Genomic DNA, 15,104 nt, shown 5'->3' on the forward strand with positions numbered 1-15,104 from the left:
TAAGACGGTGGGACTACACTTCCCAGAAAGCTTTGCGTGGGGGCGGAGACGGCAGAGATGCGATGGCGGACTCACTGCCCCTGGAGGTGAGAGGAAGCGGTCCTCAGGCTTGGGTCGGGGACAGGCCCCGCCTTCGGGGTCCTGAGCTTTGGGGAAGGGCTATCTGACAGCTCTCCCGGCACCTCCCGTTAGGCGGAAACCAACCGCCCGGCGAATCCCAGGACCTGCAAACTCTGGGTAACGGCACGCTTTGGGGCCACTTCGACCCTTTCGGTTGGGATGCCATCCTCTCCTTCCCCACTGGCCCCAGAAGATGGCTGCTCGGTCACCTCAACGAGGACAGACTCTCTGCCCATCTCCTTTCCTTGAGATGGCCATTCCCTCCCCCTCAGTCCTAGAAGATGTCCGCTCCACCGTCCCTGAAGGGCAATCAATTTTATCCCCACTGGCCCCTTGGAATGGTCGCTCCGTTCCCTCCGCCCCTCCCCCAATGTCCTCGCAGTTGGAAATATACTGCTCCCTCCCTATCAGTTCTGGAGACAGTACCCGAGGCCCTTAATCTAAAACAGGCCTGCGCCTCATCCTAGACCCCTAGTGATGGTTGCCCCTGTAATATTCATCCCATGGGATGTTTGTTCCTTTAGCCAGGAGCAAGACCACTCTGCCCTCATGGGCAAAGAGATGCAGATACAGGCTTTGTGTCCTGTGGTGTGTTTTTTGAAATGGCTTTTCTGCTTGTTTTGCCCTGAAGGTTGGCAGCCCCCTCTCATTGCCAAAGGAAGTCAAGCCCTTTTCCCTCAGAGTCCTGTAACACACCCTCTCCTTAGCATAAACAGAGCCTGCACTGACATCCTAGTCTGTATTTTAGCCCCATAGGCTATCCATTCATCCGTGTAAATCCCACGGGTGACCAGTAGTCCCCTGGGTGGTTTCATGGAATGACCATTCCACCCCTTCCCCAGTCTCAGCTTAGTGAGTTATGATCCTTCCCGTGGAGACATGGTGTTTCTCTTTAACTTTGCCCCCAGCGTTGATATTTAAGAAGATAGGTCAACCAAGCTCCCCCTAAGGACGGGGGCTTGGCCAGTCCAGTCCCATCAACACTCTTCCTCTCTGGTCCTAGTCATTCCAGCTTTGTCTCTCACTCCTTCCCAGAGCAAACCTGTGGTGAAAATAGAGGTAAAGAACTCGCTTTTTTTTTTTTTTTTTGGTTTGTTTTTCGAGATAGGGTTTCTCTGTGTAGTCTTGGCTGTTCTGGACTCACTTTGTAGACCAGAATGGCCTCGAACTCACAGCGATCCCCCTGCCTCTGTCAGCTTGATTGCTGGGATTATAGGCATGTTCTACCACCGCACCCAGCTTGGACTTTCCAGCTTTAATCCAGTAAATACTGGCTGAATACTGCCTATGTACTTAGCATCTGAGAAGAGAGAGAGAAAACGCAGCGGGCTAGTGACGTCACTACAGAGGGGTTTCCCAGAAAGAGCCCCACGTATGAAAAAAGGATTAGACATGCTGTGCTGGTAGAGAGGATGGACTGGGGATATTCTGGGAGCAGCAGGCCCAACCAGGCATGGAGGTCTGGCAGTGTTGACCCAAGAGCAGAGATATTGGTCTGAGAGTATCGGGGCACCCGGAAGGTTTTCATGAGAGGCAGTGAAATTGGAAACTTGTTGGAAAATTAATAATGTGACTATATAGAATGGATTAACAAGGATGAACATAGAAACAAAGGAGGCAGTGAACGGAATCTAGGTCTGGGGGGATAACATTTGGAGTTAGTAATATAGTGATGTTGCAAAGGTGGAAATGTCAGTAACAACCATCTAATCCCTATAAAACGGAGCTGGAGTGCTTCAAAATATCTTCATCTCATACACACGGAAACTGAAGCACAGAGAAGTCACATGCTTTGAGATTACTCAGTTGGAAAGTAGTAGATCTAGGATTTGATGAGTCTGGGTTAGCCTTGCCTAAAACTTGAGTTTTGTGAGTAAAGAATGGAAGAACACGAGTCCAAGTATACCAGGAACCTCAGATTGGGCGTGCAGTTGGCATTCAAGAGTAAAGTTGGACTGAGGGCCAAATACCAAAATGGTTGAGATTAAGGTTGAGAACTATTTAAGTATAGGACCCTGTGGACAATTGGCAGTACTAGATTAATGCTTGGCTAATAAGACAACATAAAACTATTAAATTGCAGCACTCGGGACCCAGAGGCAGGCAGATCACTGTGAGGTCGAGGCCAGCCTGGTTGACAAAACAAGTCCAGGACAGCCAATGCTACACAGAGAAACCCTGTCTCGAAAAAACAAACAAACAAAAAACCTATTAAATTGTTGGCTATTCTTAGACAAATAAATAGATAATCAAAAGATTAAACCTTAGCTGGGCATAGTGGTGCACGCCTTTAATCCCAGCACTCGGGAGGCAGAGGCAGGCGGATCGCTGTGAGTTCGAGGCCAGCCTGGTCTACAAAGTGAGTCCAGGACAGCTAAGAATACACAGAGAAACCCTGTCTCGAAAAACAAAAAAACAAAAACAAACAAAAGATTAAACCTTGGGAGTCATGGAGAATCTAGAAATAGAGCAATTAGCATAGTAAAGGCCTAGAAGACATTGCCATAGGGCTTGATGAGAGAAGAATCTAGAAGAAAAGGACAGTTAATAGGAAGTTGTTCCTGGCCTCCCAAGTGTCCCCTTTCTCAGTCCCAGATAGAGCCACCAACCTCACCACAATAGACTCATAGTGCTTAGGGAAGAGCTGGGTCTCCTAACTTTCTGGGTCTCCCTACCTTAACAGCAAGCTGAGAAAGCAAGCTGAGAAAGGAGAAGATGGGAAAAGAATAGGGGTCCCAAAGCTGGGGATCATGGCTCACACTCACAAGTCATCCTATGAGATATAGTTCTAGCTAAGGAGAATGGCTGTGCCAGATGGAAGCAAGTCTGAGGGTGTAGTGAGTTCCAGGACAGCCTAGACTACAGAGTGAAACCCTGTCTGAATGGGGAAAAAAAAGAGTAGCATTTAACTTATGTCCTAGATCTGTGGAAAGCACTGTTTGTAACTTCTCACAGGAACCTATTTAAATCTCACTACAGTTGCCATTTCATAGATAAGAAAAACAAGGCTCACAGAAGTCAGCTAGGCAAGTGGGAACTTCGACTAAGTTTGTCTGGCCCCAGTGCCCAAGCTCTTTCTACCAAACTGGGCATGGAATTTGATTATTGCTTGGTACAAGCCTGGATTCAGAAGTGGCTCATGTTCGGTTGATTGTCAGGAGGCGTGCTTCAAGGCTGGAGAAGGGAAGTAAATACCTCATGAAGTTCTGAATCCAGGACTGACTTGTGCTCTGATGCCCTCAGACCCAGAGGGATAGCTTCTAAAGGCTTCCGGTTCCAACGTCTCTCAAACACCTTATCTTTTCCCCCCAGATGCTCACTTATATCCTGAGCTTCCTTCCTCTGTCAGATCAGAAAGAGGCCTCCCTCGTGAGTCGGGCTTGGTACTGTGCAGCCCAGAATGCCCTTCGGGAGGTAAGGTACCCACCTCACTTGGTCCATTCTGAGTTGTCCCTTACTTCACCTTGTTCATGGCCATGTTTATGCATCATCTGTCCATCCATCCATATATACTCATACACTGATACATACTAGTCTGGGGCATAGAGCTTGGAGTGTACAGGTGAATAAAGCCTAGTCCCCTTAAGGAGCACATCATCCAGTAAGGGAAAAAACAGTTAGCATGAGTAAGTGTGATACTGTGTGTTCAGTACCATAGCAGTCAATGAAAGGGTAAAACGAAGATAAGGGCACCAAAACGAGACCATCCAGTAGGATCAAGAAAGGCCTGAGAGAATAAGATGAGAGTACATGTTGGTCTTTCTAGAACTGACATCGAGGGTATGGAAGTTCTGAAAACAGTCACACAAGTTCCACAGAATTGGATTGAGTTTTGTGGTGGGATGTGGTAGGAGAGAGACTAGAATGTGGTCAAGACTGCTGGGTGGCAGATGTGCTGGGCAGCAGGGCTTGGGCTTTCTTCCAGTTACCTGTGCAGCCTTTAAGAAATGGTAAGGCAGGCAAGGGACAGTGTGGTCCGTGTCTTAAAACTCCACTGTGCAGAATGGACTAGACGAGTGAGACTGGGTTTGGGGCGGCAGGCCAGCCAGGAAGGGAATGCAGACATATGTGTTACCTGAAAGACAACAATGCTCTTGTGTTAATTTTGATTTAATTATCACTGAGTTTTAAAAAAAATTTTTTTTTTTTTTTTGGTTTTTTTAAGACAGGGTTTCTCTGTGTAGCCTTGGCCGTCCTGGACTCGCTTTGTAGACCAGGCTGCTGAGTTTAATTTTTTTTTAAAAATTTATTTATTTATTATTCTGCCTGCAAGCCAAAAGAGGGCACCAGATCTCGCTATAGATGGTTGTGAGCCACCATGTGGTTTCTGGGAATTGAACTCAGGATCTTTTGAAGAGCAGCCAGTGCTCTTAACCTCTGAGCCATTTTTCCAGCCCTAACTTTTTTGTTGTTGTTGTTTTGTTTTGTTTTTTTTGAGATAGGGTTTCTCTGTGTAGCCTTGGCTGTCCTGGACTCACTTTGTAGACCAGTCTGGCCTTGAACTTACAGAGATTCGCCTGCCTCTGCTTCCCGAGTGCTGGGATTAAAGGTGTGCGCCACCACTGCCCAGCTAATTTTTTTTTTTTTTTTTGCTCATTAGCTATTTGTATTCTTTATTCACTTAACTGGTAGGGTCTTAGTAATTTACTTGCCTGTTTGTATGAACTTTTTTGTTTGTTTGTTTGTTTTTGTTTTTTTGTTTTTCAAGACAGGGTCTCTCTGTGTTAGCCTTGGCTGTCCTGGACTCGCTTTGTAGACCAGGCTGGCCTCGAACTCACAGCGATCCGCCTGCCTCTGCCTCCCGAGTGCTGGGATTAAAGGCGTGCGCCACCACGCCTGGCTTGTATGAACTTTTTATACATTAAAGATTAATTCTTTAGCTGGGCAATTGTAGCACATGCCTTTAGATCCAGCATTCAGAAGGCAGAGGCAGGCAGATCTCTGTAAGTTTGAGGACACCCTGGTCTAGGAGAGCCAAGACTATACAGAGAAACCCTGTCTCAAAAAACAAAAACTAAAAAGAAAAAACAACACAAACAAAACTTTATTTTTAGAGTAGTGACTGGCTCAACAAAAATAGAATTTCTGTTTTATGTTTTTCATATTTTGCTTTCTTTTTTAATTTAATTTTTTTGGACAGTGTCTGACAATGTAGCCCAGGTTAGCCATGAACTCAGCAATCTACCAGTTCCAGCCTTCTAAATCCTGAGATTGCAGGCATGGGCCACCACACCCAGAAATGGAGCAAAAGGGACACTGAGTTTTAAGAGTGAGGGTAATTTAGGTCAAGTATGGTGGCACATGCCTGTAATCCCAGCACTCAGGGAGGCAGAGGCAGGTGGATTGCTGTGAGTTCAAGGCCAGACTGGTCTACAAAGCAGGTCCAGGCACAGAGAAACCCTGTCTCAAAAACCAAAATCAACCCAAACAAGAAGAGTGAGGGTGACTTGAATCAGGGTGATAAGAGCTTAGGGGGAAAAGCACATTTGGGCATAGATGGTAGATTCAGAATTAGACTTTTTTGTATCAGGGTTTCTAGAGAGCTCTATGAAGCAGTTGATCTCTAATGTCTGGTTGAGGAAAATAAGATAGATCAGAAAGTAGCTGGGGCCAGGCATGAAGGCACATATCTATAATCTCAGGACTTGGGAGACTCAGGCAGAAAGATTGCAAGTTAGAGTTTAACCTGGGCAAGATTCTGTTTCACAAAACAACAAGAAGGAAAGAAAAAGAATGGAAGACAGGACTAGAGAGGAGGTTCTGTAGAGTGGGTGAGAATGCTTGCTGGCTGCCCGCTTAGCTTCAGGCTCAGTGAGAGGCCCTGTCTCGAGGGGATAGGGCAGAAAGTGATGGAGTGGGACATGTGATGGCCCCCGGCTTCCACATGCACCTCATTCACTCTGCACTTAGACCATACACCACAGAAAGAGAAAGAAATACTGTCCCATAGGAAGAAATGCAGTGTGACAGATCACATGGAAGAGGCCAAGGGCTATACAGGTTTTTTGTCAGGTAGAACCTACTCACCTGTGGTCTGGGTCTTTTGTTTTGTTTTTTGTTTTTCAAGACAGGGTCTCTCTGTGTAGCCTTAGCTGTCCTGGACTCACTTTGTACTCCAGGCTGGCCTCGAACTCACAGTGATCCACCTGCCTCTGCATTGGGATTAAAGGCATGCGCCACCATGTCTGGCATAGTCTGAGTCTTGATGACTCCAGAGACCGATGAAAAACAAGTTAAAAGGCAAGAGCAGAGCAGAGGGTGGCACACTGGAGTAATGACAAGGTTAATGGCTATAGCAGGTGGCATGGTAAAGAGGAAGCTGTGAGGTTGCAGAGAGGCTCCTACATGGTAGTGACTTGCAGGGGAGGGGGAAGCTGTGAGCAGGAATAAGGATTCTAGCAGGAAGGAGTTAAAGGGAAACCAAGAGCCCAGACAGTGGCTGTGTGTGCCTCCCTGTGCTTCTCAGGGAGAAACTGGAAAGAGACATTTAGAGAGATGACAAAAAGTGCTTTAGTACTCAGGAGACTAAGGCAGGGGGATTCTTGTACCGGGGCATCTCGGGCTAAGTAGTGAATTCAAGGTCAGCTTGAGCTGCATAGTCAGTCCTTGTCCCCCCAAAACAAACCCCAAAACTGTTGTTTGTGGACTCTGGAAAGTCCACAATAGAAAGATTTAAAAAAAAAAAATCGGCAGAGTTCTCAGAGATGATGTGGGAACAGCTCAGCCAGCCAGAAGAAAGAAGTGTCTGAACCCAAAGACTAGGAGCTGGAGGCAGGGCCCTGCCAGGAGCCAGCCAGCTAGCAGACAGGAGGGACTTCCTGATAGCCTTGGGTGTTTTTGAAGCAGAGCAGGCTGTTCCTAAGAAGGCCAGGCGCAGAGAAGCCTATGCAGCCAGCTCAGAGCAGGAGAAAACGGTGGACTTCTGAGAAGGAAGACCCGGAGGAAGTGGGATTAGGGAAGGCGGCTTCCTCAGGCACAGTGTTATCTCCAGCGGGGACTGCAAATAGGCAGCTGGTTTTGTCATCTAAGGCTAGGCAAGAAGAGTGGGCACAGCAACACAAAGAAGGATTACAAGCCCTCCATGTAGAATTACGGCATTAGGGGCCTTTTTCTAATGCCCACCCTAGCTCCCAAATAGCAACACAGAGACCTTGCATTTATTGGTAAGGCTCAGAGCACCATAGCTGGGCAGATGCTTACTTATTCTAGCCCGTCTGCACTGGTCTGGACTATTTCCCAGCCATAGGCCCCTTTATCAGCTTTCTAGTCTCACCCTGCCATCTCCTGCTCTATCCTTGTCCCTATAGTGACCTTCACCCTCTTCTCTCCCCTCTCTTCTGGTCCCTACCTGAGACTCTCTGACTGGCAACGGAAGTCCCACCTCATCTTTTCTCTACCCAACTACTGGCTAATCAGCTGATTTAGCATTTTTAGGAGGGTCTGGTTTGTTGTTTTTTGAGGGGTTGTTTTGGTTTGGTTTGGTTTTAGGTTTGTTTGGTTGGTTGGTTTTGGTTTCTCAAAACAAGGTTGCTCTGTGTAACAGTCCTGGCTGTTCTGGACTCACTTTTGTAGACCAGGCTGGCCTTGAACTCACAGAGATCCGCCTTCCTCTGCCTCCCAGGTGCTGGGATTAAAGGTGTGCACCACCAGGCCCGGCTTAGTTTTAGTCTTTTGAGATAGGGTTTCTCTGTGTAGCCTTGGCTGTCCTACACCAGGCTGGCCTCAGACTCACAGAGATCCTCTTGCCTCTGCCTCCCAAGTGCTGGGATTAAAGTGCCACCACCTCCCAGCTTTTGAAGCATTCTTTTTTTTTTTTAAGATGTATATATTAAAAAAAGATTTATATATTACTTATACAGTGTTCTGCCTGCATGTGTGCCTGTAGGTCAGAAGAGAGAACAAGATCTCATTATAGGTGGTTGTGAGCCACCATGTGGTTGCTGGGAATTGAACTCAGGACCTCTGGAAGAGCAGCCAGTGCTCCTAACCTCTGAGCCACCTCTCCAGCCCTTTTGGAGCATTCTTTATACAACATTGATAGGGAAGACATAGAAATGACAGTGCCCACAGATCTCTGAGCATAGAAATCAGCATCTGAATACACAGTGCACAGGACTAAACCCCAACACTTAGGAGAAAGAAGTCTCCTAAGAAAGAAAGACCAGCAGGGAAGAAGAGGATGGAGGGAGTAACCAGGGTTCTGGGTATAGGAGGAGCAGGGGAGGGAAGAAAGTAAAGGCTGGGGTCTGTGGCTGAGGTCTCAATGGCCACTGTTATAGAACTGGCACTGCTGCAGCTAAGTGGCAGCTCCAGGCCATGTTGACAAAGACCCTGCTAGGCTGAGAACAGTGGAAGGTCAAGCAAGGTACACAGGCATCTAGGGCCTTGCCCGTACATAACCATTATTATATCCCAGAGAGCAGAGCCTGTCCTCTAAAGCCCAGATGTAGGCAGGTGGAGCAGGAGGCAGTGCCTCCAGCCATTGGTACTGTGGAAGAGAGTGGCCAGCTGAGGCAGAGCTGGGACTAAATCTTGCCAAGCCAGGCTAGGATACCTGGACTATGTGACTTCTGATTCCCTCTGTCCTCTCCATCTTGTTCACTTAATCCTAGGTGTTCCCCAAGTAATAATCAGGGAAAGGCAGTCTTAGTGCCCTGGACATCCTGGGTGGCCACCATTGCCTTTGTCACTATGGAGCCGTTCAGATTCTTCTTACTGTCCTCCTGTCCAGAGTATTTGATTCCTGTCTAGAGACCACACCTCTGTGCACCAGTGCTGTAGTAATTCACTGCAGTTTTCTGGAAGGAAAATGGTACCTTAGCTTTTGGATCCCTGTACTAAGCAGATGGAAGCATTTCTCTATCGGAGGGCTTTCCAAGCCTGTAGTCTTACTGTGAGGCTTCCCTGGGTACTATGTCCTGCCCTCCTACAATCAAGAGACATTTCCAAAGCAACTGCAGTTGTTCATAAGATGCCAACATGGAGAAAGGTGGCAGTAACTTACTTGTCACCTGTCGGTGAAGTGGCCAAAGCTAGAGCGGGTACCCTACCGGTTCTCCCTCAAGCCTCCAAAAGCAGTTTCTTAGGCCCCAGAAAAGGCCAAACCCCAAATCCAGGAGCCCTCCTTGCACCTGCCCTCAAAAAAAAATAAAAAGATTCTTAAAAGACTGCCCTTTAAGCCGAGCGTGTTGGCATACGCCTTTAATCCCAGCACTTGGGAGGCAGAGGCAGGCAGATCGCTGTGAGTTCAAGGCCGGCCTGGTCTACAAAGCGAGTCCAGGACAGCCAAAATAACATAAAGAAACCCTGTCTCAAAACACAAACAAGCAAAATGATGTCCCTGTGGCTCCTGTAAATCCATCAAGCTGATCTCAGGAACAGGCTGACCATTGTATAAGGGGCTCTAGGCTGTCTGGCATGTAAGAATAAAAATGGTTGGGGGGTCACTGAGGATGTGGCTCAGTTGGTTGGTACTTGCCTAGTATGTGCAATGCCCTGGGATTGATTTCCCATTAATTACATAAAGCTAAGAGTAGTGAGGCATGCCTGTAACCCTAGCCCTTGGAAGGTAGAAACTAATAAGTTCAAGGTTGTCTGCTTCATAACAAGTTCAAGGATAGCCTGAGCTATGTGAGACCTTATCTCAAAACAAAACAAAACAGCCAGCAGGGGCCAGGTATGGTCTCAAGTCTCTTCTCTTCCCCAGGAGCTGGAAATCCTTTGGCCCAGACCCTGCCTATTTTTCTTGTGACTACCAACTATTGGCTGCACCCCAGGGTGATTGCCAGTGCCCTTTCTTGGCTGTTTGTCCACCTTGTTCACAGAAAGGTAGTGGAAAATGGCAGAACATTCCTGACTGCTTTAGCTCCCAGGAAGGGAAGAAAGCCGAGCTCCTTTGTGCTTGTAGCTGTTAGCACAGTGGCTCTTCAGCCCCTAAGCTGCATGAGTGGTCGGGGTTGGTGCTGCCTGGGCAACTGAGCTGTTCATAGCTCCTCCAGCTCTGGCTTAGTCAGCATTAGACTGAAATCACATGCTGTACAGGGCTTCTTTCTCAGTGGCTGCAGTCTGCTTTCACTTTTCTTTCTACAACCTCCCTTGGCTTCTCTGGGCTTTATCCTAGGTCCTGTCTGCTGCAGAGATGTGATATGGGGTGTTCCAGGCAGCCCCACATGTCTGGGCTTTATCCTAGGTCCTGTCCCCTGCAGAGATGTGATAGGGGTGTTCCAGGCAGCCCCACACGGTAGAATACACTTGCACACTTCTGCTTACACAACCATTGTTGCAAATACTCATGTGCTTGAGGCATTCCGGCCAGCAGGGCACTAGGCCTCATTGCTTATTTCCCCGCTATTCCAGAGTGATCCAGTGCTCTGCTACTTAAATCATAAGAAGTTAGTGACGTTTGTTGCACTTCTGCCTTCCAGTCCTCTCAGTACTGTTTACATCCTTTCTAGAAAGTTGGGGATGCTGGTAGCTTAGCTAATGCCAAGATCCTGGCTGGGTCCATGGATCTCAAGATCCAAGACTCCAAAAGATTGTGATCCAGCATTCTGTCTTCCCACCCCATGAAGGCATCGGTGGGTGTCCTATAGGTCACAGTCCTCCTGTGCTCAGCTTGCGACCTCTCCACTCTATCCTTGCCCCTCTGTGGGCATCTAGTGTTGTCCTTCACTTACCTTCCTGCTGGTCCAATAGTCATTTCCCTCCAAATCCCAGCATGATTTATCTTTCTACTTCCTCCTTCCTCTTCCCAGTCCCACTTCCTGCCTGTACCATCCTCAGCTACACATGATACACACCAGGGAGGGGAGCTCATTGTAGAAGGGCCTTTCTTGACTGTTGAGCCTTTGAGAAATCTAACCTCAGGCCTGCTGCTACCCTGTAGACGAATGTGCGCTACAACATTCCTGTGTCCTCTGCCTCACTCTCGGCCATCAAGAGTTTGGGCCTCAGGGGCATTTCATGCATCAGTTTGACCAATCTGGATGGCTCGCCAGCTTCACACCAGGTACTACAGTCTGTTGCTTACCACTTAGGGCCACGCCTGGAGAGCTTATGCCTGGGTGGGGGCAGCCCCACGGAGGCATCCTTCTTGGCCCTGATCCTGGGATGCCCAGCCCTTCGTACTCTTGATCTCAGTGGCTGCAACAGTCTCTTCACATCAGGCACTCTGCTGGCTCAGCCTGAGACAGCACAGTGTGTCCGAAAGGCATTGAGTGGCCTCCGTGATCTTAACCTGGCTGGCCTGCGTGACCTGACTGACCTCAGCTTCAACCATCTCAGTGGTTGTTTTCCCAGTCTAGAACGCCTCTCCTTGGCCTACTGTCATCTTACCTTTGAATTAGGCCCAACCCGGGGCTCTATAGGACCCCAGGTTTCCTCTCCCTCCAAGCTTTCTTTCCACAACTTGCTACGGTTTGTCAAGGAACGAGCTGGTAGGCTGCGCGCCCTAGACCTCAGTGGCACGGGCTTGCCCCCTGAGGCCCTACAAGCTCTGGGCCAAGTGACTGGATTGCAGTTGGAGGAGCTGAATGTGCACAGCTGTAGAGACCTCTCCTCAGAGGCTGTGGCCACCCTGTGCCGCCAGCAGCCCGGCCTTACTTCCCTGGACCTTAGTGGCTGTTCAGATCTGACTGACGGAGCGCTCTTGGCTGTGAGCCGAGGCCTACGACACCTACGGCACTTGAGTCTGAGGAAACTGCAGAGACTGACTGATGCAGGTTTTACGGCCCTGGGGGCCCTGCATGAATTACAGAGCCTAGACATGGCTGAGTGCTGTCTGGTGAGCGGCCGGGAGCTGGCCCAGGTCCTAGGCTCAGTTCGCAGAACTCCACCTGCACTGACTTCCCTCAGGCTGGCTTACTGCTCTTCACTAAAGGTGAGCTACTCTGTCTCCCATCTGTCAAGGGCACCTGGGGGAGCTGGGCCTGCGTTTGTGTCCCAGGCATAGTAGTCAGAAATGAATTTGGGGCCAGGGTTCTCGATGATAATATAATAGTGGCACATACCTTTACAGTCCTCACTGGCCAGGCTCACGAGGTGATCCTACACCGGGTGTGACTTCTAGAGTGATGGAAAATTCTGGGAGTGGTGGCCCACACCCTTGATCCCAGCAAAGGAGGCAGAAGTAGGCTGATCTCTGAGTTCTGAGTCAGCCAGAGCTACACACAAGACCCTGCCCAGCAAAGAGAAGGTGTTCTATTGTATTGCACCAAAGAAGGTGGTTAGTAGGTAGGGCTTTGGGGAGGGTAATGTCACCTTTTGGCTGAAGTCAAATTCTTCATAGGGCTTAGCATTACTCTAGGGGTGGCATTCCTGAGGATGTCAGGTGGTCCCTCCCTCTTGGGTGGGGTATCCCTTTAACCTGTTACTATGACAAGAGTATTCCGAACTTAGAACCTGTCTTAACCTCAGCTCACGGCAGGCACTCTTCTTGCTAAGCACTCCCTGGCCACCAGTATCTTAGCTGTTCTACCAGTCCTCCACGGCTCCCTCGGAATCTACACGTAGATTCTCTGCTCTGCTTTTAGCTCCTGCTACCCCCAGCTTCTCATGGTGGTGGCAGCCCTAACACTTCAGGCTCAAATTCTGGAAGAAGTACCTCTGGTTAGTTCACCTGTCCACTCCTGGTGCAGTGGGCTGTGAGCAGAGTGCTGCCTTGGCACTGCATCCTTCCAGCAGGGCTGAGAGCCCAGGCATAGCCTTCCAGCCTTAGAACTATCCATCTGCATTCTTCCTTGTGCCACCCATTGTCTTAGCCTTTGCCATTCAGCAATCTCCTTTAGGCCTCCCCCCTCATAGCCTGCCCCATGCACTCCAAACTGACAACCAGCACAGGGAGCATGTTGCTTGCTTCCTGCTTTGGCCCGCTGGCTGAGGAACCTCATTCAGACCCTTACTGGTGACCTCTGCCAAGCCTGGAGGCACCAGCTGCCTCCGCTCCTCTTCTGTCCTAGGATGCCTCGGTGCTCTCCATGGTCCCGGCACTGGGCCCAGGCCTCAAGGTGCTAGACCTGTCCTCCTGCGTGGGCCTCACCAACCAGACCATGCAGGCCATCTGCACATACCTTACCCACCTGTCAGTCCTGCGCCTGGCTTGGTGCAAGGAGCTCCAAGACTGGGGGCTTCTGGGGCTGAAGGAGCCAAGTGATGAGCCTGCGCTAAGTCCCCAGGTATGAATGAGGTCCTTAAAGGTAGGGAGGGTGAGGCGACCTTGGCCTCAGCTGCCCTTCTGTGCTTCTTGAATCTTTGGCAAAGCTTATGAAAAACCAGAGGGGTTTCTTCCCACAGCTACGCCAAGAGGTGGAAAATCAAGCCCCAGATCCACAGGGCCCCTCCTTGCTCATGCTTCAGGCCCTGCACGAGTTGGACCTCACAGCCTGCAGCAAACTGACTGATGCCAGTTTGGCCAAGGTGTGACTAAACTGAGGACATTAGGGCTGATGCTAAGGGATTGGGCTAACCCACTGTGTGCTTGGAGTCCTTTCTGTTTGGTTTCTGGTAGAAGCAAGGAACCTGGAAGGGGGCTAGGCTGTGGGTCCCCGTACCACTCTATGTCCCTGTCCTTGCAGGTGCTCCAGTTCCCTCAGCTGAGGCAGTTGTCATTGAGCCTGTTGCCAGCGTTCACAGACAAGGGCTTGATAGCTGTGTCTAGGGGCTGTCCCAGCCTGGAGCGCGTGGCATTGAGTCACTGCAGCCACCTCAGTGATGAGGGGTGGGCCCAGGCAGCCAGGTTCTGGCCAAGGCTGCAACACCTCAACCTGTCCAGCTGCAGTCAGCTCACAGAGCAGTGAGTGTTTGATGGCACTGCATTAAGCAGATGGTGCCATGGTGCATGGGCTGGGCTTGGGCCTCACGCTGGGTCAGGCACTCATCCTGTGGCCTCCTCGCAGAACTCTGGATACCATTGGGCAGGCATGCAAGCAGCTTCGAGTGTTGGACGTGGCTATGTGTCCTGGTATCAACATGGCAGCTGTCAAGCAATTTCAAGCACAGCTGCCTCAGGTGACCTGCATCCAGTCTCGCTTCGTGGGAGGGGCTGACCTGACCCTAACGCTTTGAGGCCAGATCAGTAACTATCCCTGAAGCTCATCTTCCTTCACCAGAATAGCCCTAGCCCCGGCCTCTGACCCGAGTTTGCTCCCGTGCCTCCTCCCTTCCCCTGCTCTCGAGCCTTTTCTCAGTCTCAGGATGGAACCAATCCAGGATACATGCATCACCAGTATACCCCACAAACGGTGGCAACCTCTTTCCAGCTATACTTGCTGCCATGGGCCTTCTAAAGGTCAGTCCCACAGGTGAGCTGGGCCTGGTGCTAGGGAAGGCCATACCTCCTGCCAGCCAACTACTCAGACCTAAAGCCTTTGTTCTGCTTGCTCCCCCCCAGTGGGGGGCGGGGAGGGGATGTGTCTTTTCCAACCTTCCTGAGCTTACAGTTAATCCACCAACTTCATTTTAAACCCAAACAAGATTAAAAATTCCAGATCTTATGTCTTCCTTTGATGTTCTCAGACTAATGGAGCCCTCCTTTCTTTATCTCAGTTAACCCAGAGAGCACTTACTGTAGATACCTGCCTCAGTTCGGTCCCCAGCTTCCTTTGGAGGCCTTTCCCAGCACCCCTCCCCACCCCCAGCATGCCTGGTCACAGAGACACTGGTCCTAACTAGACCTGGGAGTAACTACTTACCAGATTCATGGGCTGTCTTGCGGTAGGGTAGGAAATAGGACAGCACTGGGAGTAGGAGGGTCAAATGTGGTCATACAGTCCAAACCCTAGTAACAGTGCCATGACTTCTCAGTAGTAGCTCTGAGGTAGTCTATCCAATTGCTCCTCTGTGTCCCAATACTTTGTCTATCTTTTATCAGTTCTATAAGTAGCTGGCCGGTGCTTCATGTTGGGATTCAGAAGTGCCATTGTTCTCTCAATCAAGAAACCCAATAGGGAGACAAATAAGCCAGCAGCCAGGGGCATGCATGAGCAGAG

At 49.6% G+C, this 15,104-nt stretch overlaps 1 protein-coding gene across 5 annotated transcripts; it reads left to right on the forward strand.

Moving 5' to 3' along the window:
* Position 1: 1 nt before the first annotated feature.
* LOC311583299 (F-box and leucine-rich repeat protein 13-like) lies at positions 2-14,793 on the forward strand. 5 transcript variants are annotated; one of them, XM_084756723.1, is made up of 8 exons: positions 47-86; positions 193-237; positions 3,433-3,534; positions 11,006-11,998; positions 13,077-13,292; positions 13,411-13,533; positions 13,692-13,909; positions 14,013-14,793. In XM_084756723.1, exons 1-8 carry the CDS (start codon positions 63-65, stop codon positions 14,179-14,181), a joined length of 1,890 nt encoding a protein of 629 aa, XP_084612849.1. In that variant the 5' UTR covers positions 47-62; the 3' UTR covers positions 14,182-14,793. The 5 variants fall into 5 exon arrangements, with proteins under 5 accessions (XP_084612850.1, XP_084612851.1, XP_084612853.1 ...); XM_084756724.1 differs by lacking the exon at positions 193-237 and having other exon boundaries at positions 2-86; positions 13,393-13,533; XM_084756725.1 differs by lacking the exon at positions 193-237 and having other exon boundaries at positions 2-86; positions 14,013-14,792.
* The last annotated feature ends 311 nt before the right edge of the window (positions 14,794-15,104 follow it).

Source organism: Acomys minous, assembly GCF_964271855.1.
Source record: "Acomys minous genome assembly, chromosome: 14".
NCBI classification, from domain to species: domain Eukaryota; kingdom Metazoa; phylum Chordata; class Mammalia; order Rodentia; family Muridae; genus Acomys; species Acomys minous.